This window comes from Ostrea edulis, chromosome 2 (genome assembly GCF_947568905.1).
Source record: "Ostrea edulis chromosome 2, xbOstEdul1.1, whole genome shotgun sequence".
Lineage (NCBI taxonomy): Eukaryota > Metazoa > Mollusca > Bivalvia > Ostreida > Ostreidae > Ostrea > Ostrea edulis.
The window spans coordinates 67,153,531-67,177,412 of NC_079165.1; the positions used below are offsets into that span (position 1 = coordinate 67,153,531).

Here is a 23,882-nt window from a genome sequence, read left to right on the forward strand (position 1 = left end):
TACTTCATTTACTGTCAACTAAAAAATATGTATTTGATCCTCAACAAATTCTCATATGAAATATAATCATGAGAGAGTCCTGGCTTAAATGATGATTATTTTGTGAAAGAAATTTTAAGAGTTGGTTAACATAGAATAAATCAAGGTAAATCAACTACATTTATTACCAAATTGTCATCATGAAAGGTGAAGCTAACGAACAGTGATCAATTTCATAACTTCTATATGCAATACAAAATAGATAGTTGGGCAAACACGGACCCCTGGACACATTAGAGGTGGGATCAGGTGCCTAGGAGGAGTAAGCATCCCCTGTCGACCGGTCACACCCGCCGTGAGCCCTATATCCTGATTAGGTAAACGGAGTTATCCGTAGTCAAAATCAGTGTGCCAAGAACGGCCTAACAATCGGTATGAAACATGTCAGACAGCATTTGACCCAGTGATAGTTGTATTGACGAACTAGATCGTTATAACCTCCATAAAATTTGCGAAATGCTGACTTCAATCGAGACTGTTGAAATCCCTGTACCACCAACTTGTTTGTCAGTAGCTTGCCTCGAATTAAAAACTGACCATACGCAGAACAAGCTCCTGCGTATCGAATCAGTTGAGAGATATAAACATTATATACAGGTGATAATGGAATATTGCTACATAAATATCAACTGCAGGGCCAAGGTGACTCAGTTGAGCAATGTGGTCCATGACACTCTATTAAAAATTAATAGGAACCCAGAGCATTGTGTAATACAGCATATGCATTATGGTTTGGTAAAACTGGACGAAAGCTATGATTTTAATTTAATCTATTGACCTCGTTCTTTGACCCTTTCACATACAAAGATCAACAGGAATCTAAATCTTTTTTAATCAAGTACAAAAGACCCTTCGGATTTCCACTCCGCCTTTATTTAATTTTGAAATTCAATTTCTTTTGTGTCCAAATTATGTCAATCTGGTAACAGCCATCCAAGTATGTCTTTGAATAAATCAAGGTTCAAACCCCCTGAAAATCTGGTACACAAGGAACTTTACATTTTCTACGCGAGTGACCTTGACCTTTCACACGTATCCTTGAAAATCAGTAGAAGTCCAATCATAGCAATCAGACACGTGGCGGTTGTACACAAGGATGAATCAACAAACACTGGACATGGAAGGCAGACAAATTACAATTTCTACGGCTTAACGGAATAATATTTACTTGCTCATTAGTTACAGACAGATATAAATCACCATTAATGCCAAGATAAATATTTATAGACATAAACTTGTCTTTTGTTTTCTGATTATCAGAAAATTCAAAATCGACCAACGAAGTCTGGGAATTTAAATCCATAAACAAATGTAAAGACGCATTAAAAATACTGATATACATTTGTAATTACGTCATATATTTGTATCTCATGTAAATCCTTAATGCGGGATGTAAACTATACACTGAAATTAGTGAACATCTTTGATTGCCAAAGACCGATCATTGTTTTTTACTTACATGTAAACAACCATGTAAAATGTAGAGTTCTTGCATGAAAAACGTCCTCTCCACGATTCGAACCCGTGACTCCTTTTGATTTTTGAAGATCATCTAGTACTGGGTTTTGAATAACTTTGAATCACAATTGAAATAATGATTGCGGTGGAATTATCACTGCAAATACTTTCAATATTCATCTTCCAACAAAAAGATCGATGGCCCATGTTACTAAAAGATTGAATAACAATTCACTGGAATGCCACCTTACGTCATAGTTTTCATATTTATACCTTGCTGTATTATGAATCATTGAATCAGTTTCGGATCACACAGCCGTCTTGTTGGTCAGAGGCCAATATTGGACGAGAAAAGAATTTGACCTGTTGTGATTGTTTTTGGAAAAAATATTTGATACTTAATTCAATTTCAACTCGCTCACTCCTTGATCTTCAGCGAGAGGTGCAGTACAACACAAATGGCAGGAATAAATCAACATTTAAGTAGCAATCACACTACAGTGTAATAAATCTACCTGTAATTAGGCTTAATTAAGGACTGATCAGGAATGGTGATATGCGCTTAAATGTTAACTTGGCGAGGCACCGCTGTCTTGATTGCATTTGAATTTCAAATACGAGTTGTCAATTTATTGTGGAAATATATTTTAATGAAATAAAACCAACCAACGTTTGGATTCTTTCCGATATAAGGATTGCCGATGAAAAAGTGTACACTTATTTTTTCTAAGCGTGTAAAGGACTGAGATGACATTTTGAAATTACTATAAAAAGGATCTAAAAGGTTAATGCGTGCTTATTTCCTAAAAAAAAAACAAAAAAAAAAAACCCAATGTGTTCATATCTTGAAATTAATAAATAGGGAAGTCATATTTAAGAAACAACTAAAAGAAATATATTTCTATTATTCTTTTTAGAAAGTAATATGAAACAGGCGATGGTCCACACATACATGTAGTCTAAAACAGTATCACATGTACATGGCGTATGTCAGCGTGACACAAAAGTGGAAAAACAGAATATAACATTTGTATATATTCATGATTTTAGTAGACGAATAATGATGCAGCACGTTTATTCATAGATCGCAGAATGTCTCTAAAGATCGCATGTAACGAGTCCCGCGGGAATCAGTGTTAAAATAGGTCCTCAGTATCCCTTGCACGTCGTATGAGACGACTGGATGAGACGGTCCTTCGGATTTCTCTACACTGTAAATCAATTTAAGAGAATAAAGATAGTGTCATTGATGAGAACGCAAAAACCGAGACCCCGTGCAACAGCAGGTGTGACCCGATAAAGAATATTCGTATGCGCTGAGCATAGGCCTAAATTTTGCAGCCCTTCACTGGTAATGGTGACGTCTCTAAATTATCAATCACGTGAAACGAACATCTTCGTAAAACATCTTAAGAGAAATGTTGAATTGAGTTACTCAACACCGGAGAGTACAAGCATCCGTGAGATGGCAATTCTGCATCAGTTGTAGGAATTTGAAATAACGGCAAGTACATGTTCAGTGAAATTGTAATAATTATGGTACTTGTAACACACAGAAACTTTACGAGTTACAACTCCACGTACGGCTTTTGATTTAGTATAAACTTCCCTGTTTCGTCATTTGCAACTCAGCACTTGGTGTGGAAAATCTTCTGAGTATCTTTTGATTTGTCCATCATATAGCAGCATTGCTTTTTGAGGAAATCATGTTCGTTGATACAGAAAATAAATAGAACATGCTCCCCGGCCTAGGTTTTCATTATTTTACATTTATTGTAACTTGCTAAATTTCTATCAGAAATGTTTCATTTTCAATTTTACATACCATGAATCATCTGTTTAAATCTTGCATACAAGTTTCTGTGTACCGTTGTAAAGTAGTGATGAGATTCAAATAAATTAATAAATGATATATATCTGAAATGACAGTATTATGGAGTATATAAAAAAAAAAACACGTCTCGTGCCTTTGATTTGCAACACAAATAATAGATTGTTCAGTTACTTAAATCTATACACAGTACACAAGACCTTGACCAGTGCCCGCCACTTCCGTCTATCAGTAGTTTACTTCTGTAGTTCCTCATGTCTTACCCATCTCTTTCACCTCACTCTCTGTCATCCGTTGCTAGGTCTCTTTTGCTGACGTCATTTTCCTTCCTCGGCACGTGCACAGTCCATCTCGATCTTCTCTGTTTTATTTCTAGCGCATTGATTTGCTGTTTGGTCTTGGAATACACTCCTCCTTAGAGATATATTCTACAGCTTTTGCGGAGACAGGTATAATGGAAGGCGTACAGTTCCCTGAATTTTTTTAATTAACCTTCAAATCTCGGCCACATATAAAAGTACGGACTTTTAAGTTTACATTTCTATTGCATATCATCAACTTGGTGTTTAAGCTTACTGATCCGCATTTACAAATTGCCCGTAACTGACAAAAGGCCCATCTTTCTGCGCTTACTCTTGTTCTTAAGTTCATTGTTGTTACTAATAATACTGCTAGGATACATGTAGTTGAAGTATTCTGCCTCTTCAATACTGTTTCTGCCAATGTAATTGGCCTTGTAGAAATGCAGTTCAATGTAGATTCTTCCTAGCTTTTAATCCAATATCGTTGACCATTTCATTAAGTTCCCCCGTTTTCTCTGTATGTTGTACAGTGTAGCAGTTGCTTGATATCATACAAATGTCATCAAAATTAAGATCTTCTAGAAACGAGTTATTATAGTAATCAGTCGCTGAGTTTCCGTTTTTAGTTCTCATGCCCCTGTCAATGTCTGTTTAAACAGGACGGTTGAAATGATATATCCCTGGCGTACTCTAGATGTCACGCTTTTAATTGTTCATTGTGTATAACACAGCATTCATAGTTGGTATAAAATACATGTATTAGGCACTTTGTGGCAGTGCACATGCTCCATAGACGGTTCACATATATTCTCTTTGGTCACTATCGAAAGGGTTTTTTTTTTTAAGTCTATAAAGTATAGAATAATTTGCTCTGTCGTTATATAGTTTGTTCAATTTCATTTCTAAGCGTGAAAATGTTATCAACGCATCTTCTTCCAGATTTGATTAATTGCTATGTTTAAAATCACTTTACTCACATGGTTGGTTAGTTGATTAATTATATATTTAAAACAAGTAATGTGAAATCAATTTTACAACGTATGTACAGATATGTAGTAATGTCGTCAACAGAGGAATGATATTCAAATTCAAAAGGGCCACTGATTTGAAATATGTGACAGCAAAGAAAAGAAAAAAGAGCTAAATTTGTGAAAGGGACGACTTCTTCAAATGAAGTTTTATTTGTTGTATATCTTCCTCTCCCTTTTTCTACTTTTCACCTGTATATGATCTGCTTTGGCAGATGAAGCCCCATCTTGTCTTTTTATGTTTTATTAAATTATGGTTAGTTTTCTCATGATGTAATATTACTTATAGATGTTTGAGTACATGTACATTTTTTACTTTTATTGGTACGTGTTTGTATTATGTTGGCAATTTTTATCTTTAATCGGTTGTGTTCAAGGTACAAGCTTTGAAAATATTTCTTTTACAATATGAAAGCAAATCATGCTAACTGTTGCAAATACATTGTATAAGAATAGAGGGTTTTTTGCCATCGACTGCCGTAATCTGTAGATTGTAACCTTTAGTTTCAAATATGTACATAATATAAATATGTTTTTTCCTGTTCTGTTCAAATAAGTTTATAGTTTGATTATGATATACTCTCCATTAATTTGGAGGAAATAAAGAATATCTTATCTAGTCTATTTATTCCAACTGTATATATCTTTGTGTATTGTCATTCATTTGATTGTGTATTTGAATATATTATTCCTTTAAGGTGGCTGTTACTGTTATGATTTCACAGGCTGACAAACAAACAGAGAGCATTTTCTTGATTACGAGTTATTGACTCAAGTTCGATGAACATAGCAAAATGTGGGAATTCATATGCATATCTATTCTATCTAAAATTCACCAAAATACTGAGCATATGGAACTCTATAATATTCCTTATATAAAGATGTAGAGGTTGTTACAATGTAGTAACCATCTTCAAGAATTTTACGGGACAATTTATTGCATATGAAGATTATCATTTTGAATATTTCTTGGGTAAAAAGGCCTTTCAAAATGATACTTTTTCAATTATATATCGTTTCCTCGATGGAATATAAGTTCCGATACGGGTCGGACACCTTAAATAGTCGATAACAAATCCAAATGTGTTTTTCTTACGATATAGAAATTGAATACACTTTCATTATATTCACCAGACCCACTTTCATTATATTCACCAGACCCAATGCCCTTATATGTAAAAATATCAGTCTTATTTCTAATGCGAATAAAAGCACATGATTCATTTAACACATTAAAAAAAATGAATAAACGATGATAAAAGAATATCTTTATAATTTTACCTGTTTGTTAGTTAAGTGGATTGCATGTGTTTTATACAAGTACAAGATATTTTCTTCCATAAATCGTAATATAATTCATATTTCGCACAAGATTTACTAAAACGAAAACCAATTATTTTTGGGACCTCTTAGATGTGAATGATAGATAATGACACTCAACAGTTTAGTAGGGGGTCAGGTGGGTGAAATAGGCAGACAGGTATCTGTAATTATAATTTGCTGTATATAATGATGGTATCAAAGTCATTAATTCAAAAATTGCCGTAGAATACGTGATTTTGTATATATATTTACGGCGCATCATCTCCTGCTTTTAGATTAAGCACATGTCAAATTTCTCCCCATTGTACCTTAAATTTAGACATTTTATCGCTGTTGACAAATTTTCACCAATTTATCTCGAAGAGCCTATTATAAATAAATGATAAAATCTTAAAATATCTTAAATTTAAAGCATAAAAATAACATATATGCATGAAATGTTTGGAATAAATTGTCTATTGTAACTAAGAACATGCACAAAGACAAAATAAATTGTTAGTCTTACTAAACTAAAAATACACTGGGAAAAGTACAAAAATTCATCGAAATAAATTCATAAACGGGAAATTGTTACGTAAAGATCAAAAGTTTGTGTCTGACAAAACACTAAATTCGCATAGTTTTCACTTTGACCCCCCCCCCCCCCCCCCACCTCCTTCAAACTAAATATGATGAAGTGGATCCAAACTGATTACATTGTATCTATAGTACTCATAATATACCTTTACTACAGTTTTGTGCTCATGTAGCCTTTGAATGTCACATTAAAATTCTACATTGAAAATTCGTTTTCAAAATAATCGCGAAATCGATGTCAATGATAGAAAAGTATAGGAGATTTTACCCCCTCCCCAAATAACGAATATAATATATAAGAAGGAAATTACAATGTGTAAAATAATTAATAAAAATATCTCAATGTATATATAAAAACTTCAATACTGAGATACAGAACAGCATATCATGTACAAAATACATCTGTAACTAAAAAGGAAGAGAGGTGGAAAGGAGGGTTGGGGTGGGCAATGGGAACTGAGAAAAGCCACAAGGGGGTGGGTGGGTGGGGGTGTCAACAAGATCAAGTCAGGCATTTTGTCGTTTTTGAGCATTGTCTTTGGAGATAAGAATCTCATCAACATATACATGTAGACGTAACTTCAATGATATAGAAACTCGCATTTGCATCACATTGTTAGCCATTACCGGTCATACATGTACACTGTACGAAATTAATCTTGAAGCATCCCCCCCCCCCCCCCCAATATAAAAAGGTTGAATTTTATGATTAAATCATTATACATTTGCACAGCGACCCCCCCCTCCAAAAAAGAAGAAGAAAGAAATCGACTTTAAAATCCTAAATCTACAATATTTTCAAAAAGACTATTTTGTTATTTCATTGTGGTTTTTAGAAAGTGGCTGAAAAAAGGAAAATGTCACAAAAGGAAAGGCTAAAATTCTATAGATTTAGGAACCTCCAAAATTGCCGGGAACTAAAGCTAGCATCGTATAATAAAAACAAAACTTATCAAACGGACTGAATATAAACCAGAGATGGTGAGAAAGTATGTACAGAGCAAAACGGACTGAAATGGGAAAGAACGAAACACAAAGAAAATATAGAAATCAATTAAAACATACATCTAGCCACGCAGTACATATCCTAGAAAAAAGTTTTTGTTGACTTTATATGATCAATTTTCTCAGAGGTTGTTTAAGAACTGCAAGCCTTATCTCATGGGATGGGTACCTGTTAAATGCGAAATCGAAACGAAACAAAACGAAATCTACCAAAACGAAACGAAACCTACCGAAACAGGTACCCTTATTCCATACGACAGGCCCGGTCAAAAGACGGGCATACCTGCTGTTGTAGGAACGGTGAAATAAATACCGTACGTACTTTAGAGTATTTCGTCAAAAATGTTTAGCATTTGAATTTAGAATTCATAATTTTTAAGAATGTACACTATACGCATACAAAGATTTATTTTAGGATTTTTAATGTTTTGATTGTGATATTACAGCTTGGAGATTGTGAATTTGTTTAATTAAAATGTGACGTTGCTTTCGTGATTCTTTTGCCACAATGTATGACGTTATAAGTTAAAGTAACACCAATACCGTGCGCTTAATGTCTAAATGAGTATCGACTCTAAATGAGTAATTTTTTGTTCCGAAAACTAAAGACATTTATCATGATATATGTAAACCAAATATATAAACAAAGCTAATTCAGTGCAATGCTTTGTTCACAGACAAGTGTTGTCTTTTTGCACATCTAATATGCGACAGGAAAAAAAATGGCCTTTATCCGTGTTAAATTGATTAAAGGGGAACTTCAAAGGCATTTACTGACATTCACATTTTAATGTAAAAAAAACCCCAAAAAGAACGTTAAAAGATTTGTCACTGCAGCAAGCAGCAAATTTGATATCAGGTTGACAGCTGTATCCTGCTGGAAGAGCCTTCTAAGACAATGAGAATGATGAGTTGTCAATTGATATTTCATCATCTTGGATTGAGAGTAACATTCTTTCCAAGGTATACCCTAATTTGATAGTTCACTACAAATTCATACAATTTAGCTTCAGACCAGTCTACGCTGCATGCTTCTGACAGGGTGTTTCTTTTACCAATCTAACTGGTGCATGCTGTACCAAATGATGAACATTTAAAATTGACAGAGCATTGGATGACAGTAAATGATTTGTTCTTAAAATATATCCATTGCCACCAGCCCAGTACACAGTTTTAACCTGTTGAGAATACTGAGTCACAAATATGTAGATGATACATTAGTCATCATTTTGAATCTTCATTACGTATGAGTGTTTAGTTCATACATGTACATCTAGCTTTTGACTGTATAGCTTATTCCAGATTCATGTCACTCAACTCCACTCCGCTCCACTCCACTTCACTCCACTCCACTCCACTCAGCGTTTTACCCCCAAGCCACATATTAGATGGAAGTGAAACATGTGGCGATGCCTACGATGGATGCAGAAGTTCGCGAAAACGAGGTGGGTTGAATTAGTCAAAATAATTAGTAATTAGTCAAAATTACACACTTGGACAAATAATCAATGCATGTAATTTGTACATTAAAATTCATACCACTAATTTGAGTGTATCAAATCATGTCCGGATATAGTTCAAGACTACATTTTCACGTGAATCTATGATTGAATTAACAGCCGCTCACAAGGGCAATTTTCAGCAGCTCACGAAGGGCAATTTTCAATTCAAAATTTGTCCCCACAACAACCCCACCGTACCCTTGTCTCAGAAATGTCTAGATCAGCACAGACTGAATACGAATATCACCTTTATTCCGGAAACCCCCGGATATTACGAGATAGAACGAGTTCCACCAGGCATGACATGCACAAAGTGTATTCTTTAGTGGCACTACACCGCAGGTAATCAAATGCAGCCATTGCAATTAATCAACTCACAATCAGTGTGAATCTGATTTAATTAGAATTGCTTGACATCATCTGATGGGCCATATCATCTCTGATATTTGAGTGCCTGCGTATGCCGACATTTTGATGGGGACGTGATCTTTCAAATTTGTTTTAGGCCAGCATGTCAAAAACCGCTTAATTCTGCAGTTAACGATTGCTATTAAAGCCACCAATTCTTTTCCTAATCATTTATATCTTTTGGTTTACGAATACGAATTTGCATGGGAGAAAATTTTAAAAAAAATTAATTAATAGAAAAGGTTGCGGGTTTTTTTTTAACTTACACTATAAAAGTTTGTTTATCTTCCCTCATCAACCACGTTTTTATGTCTTAATGATTAATTAAATAAGTTGTACTCTGTGTGTGTACATTCTGTGTTTTTGTATCAACTGTAACTTTGATTTGATATAAAATGGTACATCGACAGACGCGTGCTTCATGTTTTCCAAGGCAAAATGTATGCAAATTTTCCAAAACGAATATGCGCTTTTTTTTCTGGAACCTTTAATTTGCTTAAATCTGTGACAATTTGTGGCTTTACACACTTACATTCATGAAATGAAATGAAATTTAAACAAAATTGGGACCTAGGAGCCCGTTTCCTATCTACGGACAGTCCTTTGACATCAAAAGAAAAATTCATTTCAATATAATTTGTTGAAAAAAGGAGGGAAGAAAATACGAGTAGGGTGTTAACATGAAAATTTAAATAAATACTGGTCTTGTGGATAGATGGAGATAAAATAGTGTAGCTATGTTAAAATTATTCATGAAAGTTTAAATTAGAAGATTGTCAACTTTTGCCCTAAAGTACATCATTTAGCTGCAAGATGTTTTTAGAAAAGGTTTTAAAGAAGTGGGTTACTGAAATCTACATAAGATACAACTAATGATAATTTCTTCAACAGTTACAATAAGAACCTTTATGTAACACATTGTTTACTATTAAGAAACACAAGGGGCTGTTCATCAGATGGGGACTGTTGTCTCGAATTAGCCTTTAAACAAAAAACGTTTATCAACTGTGCCGTTGTTGCAATATTCGGCATTGACGGGCCCCGTCAACATCAATGTCTTCAACTGCAGAACTAACCACTCCATCAACCCAAGCCCCTACAACATAATATCCGTCAACCCAAACCCCTTCAACACAATCTCCATCAACTCAAGCCCTTTAACACAATCTCCAACAACCCAAACCCCTACAACACAATCTGCAACAACCCAAACCCATACAACACAATCTCCATCAACCTAACCCCCTACAACACAATCTCCAACAACCTAAACCCCAACAACCAAATCTCCAAATACAACCCAAACCCCTACAACTCAACCTGCAACAACCCAAACCCCTACAACACAATTTCCAACAACCTAACCCCCTACAACACAATCTCCAACAACCCAAACCCCAACAACCAAATCTCCAAATACAACCCAAACCCCTACAACACAATCTCCAACAACCCAAACCCTACAACGCAATCTCCATCAACCCAAACCCCTTCAATGCAATCTCCGTCAACACCAACCCCAACAACACAATCTCTAACAACCCAAACTCCTTCATCGCAATCTCCATCAACCCAAACCTCTTCAACACAATCTCCGTCAACACCAACCCCTTCAACACAATCTCCAACAACCCAAACCCAAACAGCAAAATCTCCAAATACAACCCAAACCCCTACAAACGCAATATCCAACAACACAATATCCCGTACAACATATTCTCCAACCACACAAACACTTACCCTAACTCCTACAACACAATTTCTGACTACCCAAGCACCAATTAAAGCACCAACAACTACTCTGCCATCACACTTAACAGCATCTGCCGGAGTTGCGTTGATGAACTGTCCAATTGAATATACAATGTACCTCGATATGTGATGGTGTCGGGCTATTTGCTGGGGACAGAATTGGACAACACTTCAGTAACGACCACTGCAGACTGCGAACTGCCATTTGCACTTCACAGTTTTGTTCCTGTATATGTCAGAAGATATCCTACCAGGCGATTTGTCCATTACAGTGTTCAAAGATCCACGACGATTGGTTTCAAAGGATGCGTACACAAAAATTAAGCCAAAGTCCTACTCTTGGTAATCAATGCAACTCTACGGAACTTAACGTCATAATGATATTGTCATATGCGAACTGGAATTTATTAAACCCAATCCTTTTACTTGTTTTATTATTATATCAATAGCGGGATCATTTTTAGAAATAAAAATTACTATTAAATGATCACTCACTGAACCATATGAAAGGTGAAGATAACGAACAGTGATCGATGTCATAACTCCCATAAGCAATACAAATTAGAGAGTTGGGCAAACACGGACCCCTGGATATACCAGAGGTGGAATCAGGTGCCTAGGAGGAATAAGCATCCCCTGTCGACCGGTCACACCCGCTGTGAGCCCTATACCTTTATCAGGTAAACGGGGTTATTCGTAGTCAAAATCAGTGTGCCAAGAACGGCCTAACAATCGGTATGAAACACGTCAGACAGCATATGACCCAATGATAGGTTGTATTGGCAAACTAGATCGTTATAACGACCATAGAATTTCCGAAATGCTGACTTTAAACGAGACTGTTTGAACTCCTGCACCATCAACGTGTTTGTCAGTAGCCTACTTCGATTTAAAAACTGACCATAAGCTGAACAAGATCTTGCGTATCGATTCAGTTGAGAGCTATAAACGCCATATGCATGTGATAATGAAATATTGCTACATAAATATATAGGAAGTTGACGATGGTGAAGATTAAATCATCCCGTTTGTCATAAAGTTGAGTTGTTAGTTTGCCGTTAATATCTACTTTCATCAAATATCCAAATATGAAGCAGAAATGGATATATATACATATACTGTATTTTCGCTTTGTGTTATTTTCGCCACTTGTCGCATCTAAAATGATTTTATCTCGCTTTGAATTCACCCAAACAATATTAATTGAAATACTACTTAACGTTAATGAATAAATCTTGTTTGCCCAACTCTCTATTTTATATTGCTTATAGGAGTTATGAGATTGATCACTGTTCGTTATCTTCGCCTTTCATCTAAAGTTGCTCAATGCAGTAGTGTAATTGATATTGCGCTCTATTCCCTACCGGGAGGCTCCGGGTTCGATTCTCGATATCACTGCTGCGTCAAGCTTTGGAAAGACGTTAAGATCGATGTTTAACATAGGCACTGTTCCTTTGACGAGCGCCTTTTATATATTATCTTGAAAACAAAGGTCCCGTGTCGAGTTGTGGTAGGCGTTGGCACGATAAAGAACCGTCACAGCTACGACCCTGAGCGTCGTGCATAGGTCAAAGTTTGTGGCACTTCACCTACAGCTGATTGTGTGTAAATTCTCCAATGAGATGTAAAATAACAAACAAACGTTTTTCAGGATAAATGCAAAGTGAATGAAAAGGGGCAAACTACTCCTGTCCTGTAGTTTGTTGAATTCAATTGTTCCCTCCCACAAAACTATAGAGTAAGCTTACTGGATTTACACATCATTGATGCATACAGCTAATTGATGCTGGTTATATATCACTAGGAATTCGTTGTTATCGTAAAATATAAAAAGACGCATGTTTTATTGAAAGAAGATAAAAATAATAAATAAATATAACAAAATGACTGATTTCACTAGTATAAGTCATAAGTCACCAGACCGTATATAGCATAAAGCAACAGATTCCCTGGAATATGCATATTAGGTAAATTAATGCACTCTGAAATCGATAGGACTTTTATGCCTGGGAGGCAGATTTAATCCTGGGAAAGGACTCAGCTGCTGTGTGTGTTGTGGATTATGTGGATTATGCGGAGTCTCTCCTGCGATTGCAAAGCCAGGCGGAATGAAGGCCGGATTACTCTTCTGTACCGCGTTCTGTTGCTGTTGTTGCTGTTGTTGCGAGTTCCACGACAACTGATTCTTTGAATTCGCTGTACGATGTTGGTTTTGAGACCAAGTTTTTGGTTCTCCCCATTTCTTTGCTTCTTGTACAGGGTTCCAACTTGTATGTTGTTGCTGATTTTGAAATTGGGCCTGATAAGGGGCTTGCTGTATACGGCTTGACGAGTCAACAACAGCAAACCTTTGATGAGGAGAGTTCATTGTATGTTGTCTGTTCATACTGGATAGTGATCCCATGGAACGAGCTAAATGATAGCTCGGCATATTCTGGGCAGGAGGCTGTTCCATTTGCCCAAATCGACTTTGGTCAGGAAGCTGCATCTTCGAAACACTTGAAGACTTAGTAGGAGGTCGATAAGAAGACTTGGTAGGAGGTCGATATGTCTGTATTTCAACATGCCTAGGCTGTGGATTAGGTGTCACTGTTGTACGCTTTACTGAATTTTTTTTCATGTATTCTGGTTTGAATGCGTCTAGAAGGTTCTTTATTGTGTTTCTCCTGAATGATTCGCTGAATGAGTAGGTCGGATTTGCTCGATTTGGGGAAATTAGTGACATTCCCCTTCGTTGAACAGAACTCTCCATTGTTGGGCTGCTAGCTTTAACGTTATAGAAATGTTTTCTCGGAGTGAATTGTCGTTTTGTTGTTGGTCTTTTTGTCGTAGTGGTAGTCGGTTTTGGTGTTGTTGTTGTAGTAGTTGTAGTTGTAGGGGCTCGTGTTGTTGGTTTTGGAGTTGTTAGTTTTGGAGTTGTTGGTTTTGGAGTAGTTGGTTTTGGAGTAGTTGGTTTTGGAGTTGTTGGTTTTGGAGTAGTTGGTTTTGGAGTGGTTGGTTTTGGAGTGGTTGGTTTTGGAGTTGTCGGTTTTGTAGTCGTTGTGGTTGGAACAGGCGTTGTTGTTGTTCTCTTTGTTACTGTTGTTGGATTAATGGTCGTAGATTGTGTTGTTGATTTGAAAGGAGGTACTGTAGTATCAGTCAATGGTTTTGTTTTCTTTACGGTTAATGAATGTGGCGAGTAAGCCGTTCTGAAAAGAGGCAACAGTCCCCGCTTAGAAATCGGATTAAACGCTCTGTGGGTGGTTGGTGTAGTCGTAGGTGCCTCAGTCGCTGTTGTGGTAGCTTGAGTTGTTGTTCTTGATGAAATACTTGTTTTTGGTGGAGCCTTTTTGACAGTGGTGGTTTTCTGTGGCGTTGTTTTTGAAATTGTCGTTTCTAAGCCGGTTGTTGCAGATGCAGTTGTGTCTGATGGAGTTTCCACGACAGTTGTTGATTGCATAGTCGTTTTAGAAGTATTCACTGCACTTGTTTTGGGAGCAGTTGTTTCTTTCATTTCAATATCTGCCAGGAAATTTCTTTGAATTCCATTAGAGCCAAAATTATAGGGTACTCTACCAAAGATAATATCATCAAGTGTAATGACTTGCGATTTAGTTCTTTCATTGATTCCCTTGCGTTCGGCTTGTTCTTTTGTTAATTTGTTTTCTACAGGTTCTTTTGAATCCTTTACTGCTGTCCTCTTTGCTTTTCGAAAGGCTGACGAAGCTACTTTTAGTTCAATGGAAGAGTTGGGTTGGACAGTTGCAGATGTTGAGGATATTGTGCTAACTTTTTTCGGTTTTGATGAATAAGATTGTACACGGGGTTTGGTTGCGTTCTTTGAATTTGTGTTCGATTCTTTACCTTTGGAAGTTTTATTTACATGACTCTTAACTAGACGTTTAGAAGAGTCAGTGACCTTGAAGGGTGAGTCCTGTAACACAATGGGAACACTTGGAACTTTTTCTGTGTCTGCTACAGATTCACTTTTTGGTTTTATGGAAGCTTCGAAATTTCCAACAGCGAGGTATTTTTTTTCAGGACTGTTGATAGGCGAACAAGTACATTCACACTTCATATTAGAGTTAGGAACGAATGCCAAACCACACGAAATAGTTATTGCCAGCAGAACTAAGGTAGGTGACAGGCGTACCATTCTGTCTCTAAATGAGCGGTGCCTTGAAGAGACAAAATTTATACAAATTACACTACTTGTATAAAAAAAAGTTATATTCCACGCTATGACATAAAAACAAATGAGTCATTAGGATGACAGAACAGGTCAACTTTGTATGTAATCAGGGAGAAATTATATCTTAATGAAATCGGCACTTCACGTTAGATAATGGGGGAACAAAACAATTTGCGATTTTTCGCTTTTGCCATTCATAATGTTAGCTAAAATACTGTGAATAATTTAGAATGAATAAATAAAGTTTCATAAGAAATATTTTAGACATTTATCTTGTCAAAGTTTTAAATATCAAATTGTACCGTCATTTATCCGAAATTGATATGCATGTAATGTCAAAGAGACTAAGAAAACAAAGATCAGTTAAGAATATGGTTTACGTATATTGCTTCTGTTATTTAAGTTTATTTTAAACATTACAACATAGAATAAGAAAATACGAGCGCTAATTATTGGTCTGTTTTATGGTGATCAGAAAAAAAAATCCTTACCTGTCTCGTTAGATTCCGTCTGCTCCCTGCCGATCGTAACTGTAAAAGACACTGGGAACTCATTTGTACAATCTGAAATTCATAGCGAGGCCAAAGGGGGGTACAAAAACTCATCGTTGTGTCAAACCAATATACGACTATCAACAAGAAGCTTGTCATCAAGAAAATTAAAATTGATATGTAGTGAATATGTAATGTTTGACAAGTGATCTGGTCAAGTATTTTATAAAATGGTGGAAATTCAGGATGTCCCCATTGGTATCCCCTAATTGTTTTCAAGATACATAAAAATGTCTTAAGTCAGTGTTGATTAACAAGATTTAATATTAATTAAGAACAAACTGTTGGGAGGTTTTGATTAGCTTTCAGAAAAATCCATGGGTGATGCAAATGAAACCAGTTTTTTTTTCTTTTTGGAAGAAAGTTTCGTCAGAGAAAACCACAAAGCACCTATTGAATCAGATTGCAAGATATATATTCATCACGTCCAATAAACTCTATCTTTTTTATTTCAAACCTTTTGGATTTATTTATTCATTGTTTTATAAGGCACATAATTAGTAGTAAATCAAATTATAACTTTGTTGACTACCAACGAAAGTAGTTTGATCAAAAGCAATGGTAATGCGCAGACGATCAAATGTCAGAATTTCAAACATTATCAGTACTTGCATATATTTGAATTAATCATGCATTTGTTCATTTTCTTTCAAATCAAATTGATGACAAACACGTAACGAACTAAAGAATTGCATTGACTTGTGAAAATCTCCGTAATTATCAATTCTTTGCATTCTTTGGTAAATCATTATATGACATTAAATTTCAGTACAGTATGCATTATTTTACACTTACAATTCGATTAACTCTCTAACCTCTTCAATTAATTTCTTTCAACTAAAATATAGCATTTACAGAAATCCTAATATACACATAATCACACAAACGTGTTATATCCTTTAAAAAATACTGCAAAAAGGTTATAATGGAGACATCAGGATAGCAGGAAAGGGCGATGTCATGGGGTTTCCAGTTTATTCTGTCCCCGTCTTTAATTTCAGCATATTTTTTTTATCTCAATAATAACAATAAAATTGATTGATATGCTTCCAGTAGTTGGGTTTTTGGAGAGCCCCCTGTAATTCCGGTAACAAAAGTAAGACACAAATTTATTCAAATAACATGCTATAGGAATTGTGTTATTTTTATTTAGTGTGTATACTGCGTTATTATCATATAAATTACAATAGAGGTTCGAATATACTAACATTTTTGAGTGAATTTCCAATTCCATCCATGACATGAAATGAATCTAAATATGAAAATTTTGTATTAACATCAAATGCTGACCTTTTCTGAAAATTACTCGATAGAAATTAATACAACAGGATATCGTTAAAAAATTGCACGAACATTAATTCTATATAGTATTTATTTCATCCAAAAGTGCAAAAGTTTGTATAATAATTTGGAAAACTTCAACTGAGTTCGCAAAGGAATAACCACAAAGGGCAAAAATGAATTGTGTATGAATATTAGCAATTTTCTCAGCGCAGCATGTTTTAATGGAAAAACTTGGTATACATTTCGCTTTATATTATTCATATTAAATTACTATACGATAAAATTACAAAAATACAGTGACGCTTGACGATTCTTTGCCATCAGTCATTTCAAAGCCTGAATTTTCATATTTTTCGTGCCGTTTCATTTGCGCTTTATATGCCATTCTCATCTTCGGAAGATTTTAAGACGGGACTGTATATTGAATGGTCTACTATAGCTCTAAGCATGCACATCATATGACGGAATTAAACCGGAGCAAAATCGTTTTACAATACATCACGGCGAAATTAACACAGGACGAAAATAATCAAGCATATAATATTAAAAACGAGAAACTGATCTGGCTCTTTTGTTTTTACTATTGCCGGCCACAGGAAAACTTTAATTTTTTAAAATCATTTTATACATGTAAAGTACCTCCATCAATCTGTCATGAGGACAGATTGTAAATTAGGCTTAGATTATTGTGCACGTGATGAATCATTAAATAATACAGTAATTAAGAATTTGTAGATATATTAGTTCGAGACATAACCGATCATCGGGGCTCATTAAGTTGAAAATTCCAAAACCACAGACCAGTATACAGAGAGTATATCTATGCAGCCGGAATAAATTCCAAAGAGGCCTAATTGGTTGTTTTTATTTTCACATTAACAAGTTACCACTTTCGCTCTGCTAATGGCATATAGCATGTATTTAGACAGGTGACAAATTACACGTGAATACCTAATTTTAGGAGTTGTTGAAACGCGCATAATCCCAGGAGACGAGGTTTGTTAAGTAGACAAGGTAGGCTATTAAACAGGGTATGCTCCCAGCTGTCGTGGCCCAGAGGCAGAACACAGTCGATGAGGTGACATCTTAAAAACGGTATCCACAACGAGTGTTAAAATGAAATTAATGACGCTTCTTTCAAAATCTAAGTTAATTTATTATTCGAACACAAATCATGAATCGCACGCCACGTCACATTATTTATGAATTATTGTCTTTTGGTTCATGGTGACATCATAAATGATATCATAATTGCTTATCGATGAGTTGTATTCAATTATAAGTTGCTTAAGTTCATTCATTCTTCGAAGGTTGCCATAGGATTTAGTTGTGAATATTTGTCGACGTTTGCAGAAAATTTAAACTGGGGATTGGCAAAGAGTGAGAAATTAATTTCTTTATAACGAGTAACTTTGATAAAAACAAGACTACACGACTTCAAATGTTGGTAAACTTGGATAACCAACATGTATTCAATTCAACCATTGTCATGTTGGTGCGTGAGCGACGTTTTTTGTGGTTAAATTACGACCAAAAGTTGATTGTTAAATGTATAATTTCCTTTCTTCATTTACATGATATTTAATTACATTGCTGCTGGGCTTGTGATCGTGATTCTCTTAAACTGAGTCTATCTTGAAAAGTTCCTTCAATTTTTTTTTTACCGAAAGCTATAATGTCAGGTATGTTTTATAAGTTTCTTGAATATGGCATCCTTCTTTCATGACAAATACAGTTTTCAAATGCAAACCAGTGAACCACGTATTCTCATGTACTATCCTTTTGCATACTAATGTTAGTGATTTAAATTACATGCTTTTCTCTCATTTTCACTCTTTTCATATTCTATAGTAATTTTACATTTGCTGGCGAATACATAAGGATGCGATTGGGCAAGGTGTCATCTGATTCAACAAAGGGAGGGAATTCTTATTACACTTTTTTGTGATCTCGTGAAACTACAAGATACATAAACATGAACAAGTGAGGATAACGAACAGTGATCAAATGATAAGTCTCATAAAGAATACAAAATTAAGAGAATGGCAAACACGGACCCCTGGACTACCAGAGGTGGGATTAGGTGTCTAGGAGGAGTAAGCATCCCTTGTTGATCGGTCACACCCGCCGTAAGCCCTATGTTTTGACCAGGTAAACGGAGCAATCCGTAGTCAAAATCGTTATATAAAAACGGCCTAACAATTGGTATGAAACACGTCAGAGAGCATTCGACCTGGTGATAGCTTGTATAACATGTATCATGTCATCACAAGAAAGAGATTTCTGAAGTACGAGATCATATCGATATGAAAAGAATATCTGAATTGAATTCACGAATATATTTTGATAAATCAATTGTATATGGATTTTCCAACTTACATATTTTTATATAGTAGAGTTTTTCGTATGTGTGTTTATATACAAAATGCATATTTAATGTGCAGAAAACAGGAATACATTTATGAAACAGATTCTGGTGGTATAAGGCACACTAGAAGTTTCAAGATTTATTAACATGCATTTCCTCAACTCATCTATACGATATGCCTTGTTTTATGCCATAGAATGTTAGCTATGAACGAGGTTAAGTTCCATTGTTTGCTCCAGGTAATTTTTCGCTGATACATGATGAAATAAAATAAATACAGTGCATGGTAACCATCGTCTATTTATTGATGTAATAATTGGATAAGTCTATCTGATATTATCTCGTAATTACGAGAACATTGCCCTGTAATTACAAGGTCTTTCTCGTAGTTACGAGATCTTTCCTAAAATCATTCCTTTCATACTAATCAGTTTTCGTACTATTATTTTACCCAATCAAAACATTTCAAATTTACAACACACTCTCACCTCATTTTCAATATCTGTAATTATGTCAACGGCCTGGAAAGTGATGGCCAAGGTTACACAATATTTTACAAAGTTTAGAAATTTGTTTTGCTTGTGTGTTGTTTTACGTACCTCCCATTCAAGATTCTATCACTCGGAGAGACGTCAACAGCTTTTACATGAAGTGCCAAAAACTTCGACCAAAACAGTGAGGATTCTTTATCGTGCCAGCGCCTACCGTGACCTGGGACCTCCGATTTCGAGGTCATGTCCGGAAGACCAATGACTTTTATTTCTAATGCCAGGCATTTGGCAAAGGAGCAATCACCATGTTATTTTAGATTTGACGCGGTACTGGAATCGAGAATCGAAACCAGGACCTCACTGTTTTGAAACGATCGCTCTAACCACTTGGTGTTTTATCTATGCAATGTACACAAGTAATTTTTGAATGATTAGTTAGTTATATTGCAAAAATGTAAAAGATGGTGTTTGCGAAATGAAATGAGGTATAAGTTAGAACAGTTTTACTTTTTAAAAAAGTATATTGTTTAAGATTTCCTTCACTACAAACACTGTTGCTCAAATGTGGAAGTTTTCAAGCAACTGCAGAATATTGACAACCCTTGACATATTTCACATTTCTGATGTATAATCTAAACACTTATAAGTACAATGTAACATTCACGCACACACTCACAATACAGTAAAACTCTGATATAGCGAATTTCTGGGGACCCTCCATAAAAATTCGCTATAAGCGTAATTCGCTATACGTTTATAGCGAATTCATAATTCATATATAACGAATTCGTTATAAAACTGATTTGTTCTACATGTATACTAGTTATATAAGAAAGCAGCAATCGATATACTTGCGTTTGTATTGTCTTTAAGAGAAATGAAGCATAGATATTTTCGAGAAGAAATATTTTTATACAAGAAATATACAAATTGATTTATATATGATAATTTATCTTGATGGATTATTAAGTCATGCAAGAACATGTCGAGAGAGAAATGTCAACAAAAGTTTGCGCAATACATACATGTACAGTCTATTTCAATTGTCATTTACGTGTTGCTTTACACAAATAAAGGAGTGTACGATAAAATAAATGCAATCAAACTTCAAATTTGATTAACGAGAATAGTAAACAATACCGACAATATATTTGCTAAACGTATGTGTAAGTATTGTTTTGCGTTAACAACTTTTTATGAAAAAATACAAACCAAAATTTCGCAATAAGTGTGCATCCTTTATATCAATGGAAGACGATTGTTAAAAATCACAAAGAGTTTAGAATGAAAAAAAAATAAATTCGTTATAAAAGGTGATTTTTACGTTCATTTCTAATTCAAGGGGAATATGAATTTATTTCGTTATATCCGTAAATTCGCTATATCCGTGTTCGTTATAGACGCATATTTTTATATAGAATATATAAAGAATTTGTCGGGGAAATCGTTTTCACTTCGCTATAGCCTTAATTTCGCTATATCCGTGTTCGCTATATTCGAGTTTTACTATATATATATATATATATATATATATATATATATATATATATACATATATATACAGAGAGAAATTGAAATTCATTATACACTGTATATGGATACCCACTTCCGCCCCAGCCCGAGGTTGAACTTGCGGAACCAAATCTCCTACGAGTGCTAGACCGCCCACGTGAAGCCTACGTGAAGAAATGCTGACTATAAGGCACAGAGATCCACCCTAGTCCAGGATTTGAACTCACGACCTGCGGAACCAAACCTATTAACAGTGTGTAACCATATACATATATGAATTTCAATGAATCATTTTGGTGCCTTGTAATCACTTCAAAATACAATGTATACGAAAGATTGTTCATTGATAGATATATGAATCTTCTCAGAGTTTATGATGAAAAATCCCGTTCGATAATATTGAGTTCCTTTAAGTAGTGTGTCCACTGGGGATCCAATGTCGACTAAGGGAGCGGATCCAATGTCGACTAAGGGAGCGACTGTTGTGGTTTGACATGGTGATTCCGCTTTCGGCAGAGTCTGGCAGTTTGAAGAAAGCCAGCAAAATCTAGCACAACATCACAAACAGAAATCACCAGTATGATAATCTGAAGGGACATGGCTATTTCCCCGGACTCTCGTCGAGTATACGTCTCCGTGAAAATAAATAGAGCATTACAACAGGAAGTAACCTTAAAGATAGCGAGAATCCATACACGGTACACAGTCTTCAATTCATTTCTACAACAAAACATGTTAACGAAAGTTAAAGAGATGATAAATGAAACACAAATCGCTATCCATACAAAGAAAAGCAACGTGCGTGCATCAGAGGAGAACTGGATAATTCCCGTTTTCCATATCAATGCCAACTCCAGTGAGTCAAAACTGTAACCGATCCAGATTCGGACAACTAAGAACATACCCGGACAACACAGTGTTCGGTGTTCTTTCAGGACATTTTGACAGAAACATGCCAGTATTGCCCCAGAGGCAAAAATAGTCAAGTCTGTAGGTTTCTCGAAAAATTCTTTCAACATTTTGAGAGTGGTATTCTCCGTCTATAGTCCATATATCCTTCGGTGACTGTACAGTAATGTCTCTATCATCCGTGATAATTTGAGGACGATTTGCACAAATGACGTCTATTACGTGTTTTTCTGACGAAGTGGGAATGAGAGATGGCAATGGTTAACCGAGGAAAATTGACGATGATTGTGTGTGAAAATCGTAAATTCTGAAATAGAAACGATTTGAAAGAAGAATAGTTATGGAAAAAAATATTGTAGCATTTTAAGTCAATACATAGGACTACATATTGCTGTATTCCTACTTGCTACACGTGATGACTTCCTCAAAAGGTTCTAATTATATACTGTTGCGCAGATTTCCATTATGATGATATTCTGTTTACGGTAAATACTGCTACACTTTTAGTTCCAAGCCCAATTACTTATATATAAGGATGCATGAAACAATTTTACTAAACCTAAAAGAAATAAATTTCATTTTTGAAAATTCATGATGGTATGAAGTATATGATGGTATTATGATATGATATTGTTTGGAAAATTTCGTAGAGTTAAGATGAATAATTCTACTTTTGATGCCAGAAAGGATGTAGATATTCAACGCATACACACTGATTTTATATCTAGTGGTTTCCACAAAGTCCGCGTCAAGACACGCCCCATATATATTAGTTGATATGTAATTGGTCGATTGAAACAGTCAATGATTGTATTGCATGGTTTGATTGATTGAATATTGTTTAACGTCCCTCTTGAGAATATTTCACTCATATGGAGACGTCATCACTGCCGGTGAAGGGCTGCAAAATTTAGGCCTATGCGCGACGCATATGACCATTGAGCAGGGAGGGATCTTTATCGTTCCACACCTGATGTGACACGGGACCTCAGTTTTTTTGCGATCTCATCCGAAGGACGGCCCCATTTAGTCGCTTCTTATGTCAAGCAAGGGGTACTGATGACCTATTCTAACCCGGATGCACACGGGAAGTGTCTTTATGTATACTGAGAAATCAGTGTGGTAGAATCCAGTCAGTTTGACTTCTTCGTGTATTTTTTAAAATAAAGGTATTAAATAGACAGCGGAATTACATCTACAACTTTGACTGAATTCACGTATATTAAAGGCATGCCAAAACAATGTTATTTATATATAAAATACGTTTTTGGTCATAACACCCTGCATATTATCCACAGTGAAATAAACCTGTCTTAACCATGTTAAAAGTTACCAAATTTGCATCTGTGGTTTAGTATAGAAAAGCTCT

At 35.3% G+C, this 23,882-nt stretch overlaps 1 protein-coding gene across 1 annotated transcript; it reads right to left on the reverse strand.

The window, feature by feature from the left end:
* Positions 1–13,053: 13,053 nt before the first annotated feature.
* Positions 13,054–15,988, reverse strand: LOC125681692 (proteoglycan 4-like). The gene is made up of 2 exons (XM_048921882.2): positions 15,890–15,988; positions 13,054–15,384 (listed from the first exon to the last, which is right to left on the reverse strand). The coding sequence occupies exon 2, from the start codon at positions 15,360–15,362 to the stop codon at positions 13,197–13,199; it is 2,166 nt and encodes a 721-aa protein (XP_048777839.2). The 5' UTR covers positions 15,363–15,384; positions 15,890–15,988; the 3' UTR covers positions 13,054–13,196.
* Positions 15,989–23,882: the final 7,894 nt, after the last annotated feature.

What these genes read in the sequence shown, in the direction of transcription:
- LOC125681692 (XM_048921882.2), bottom strand. Translation starts at nt 15,362, where the DNA reads ATGGTACGCCTGTCACCTACCTTAGTTCTGCTGGCAATAACTATTTCG.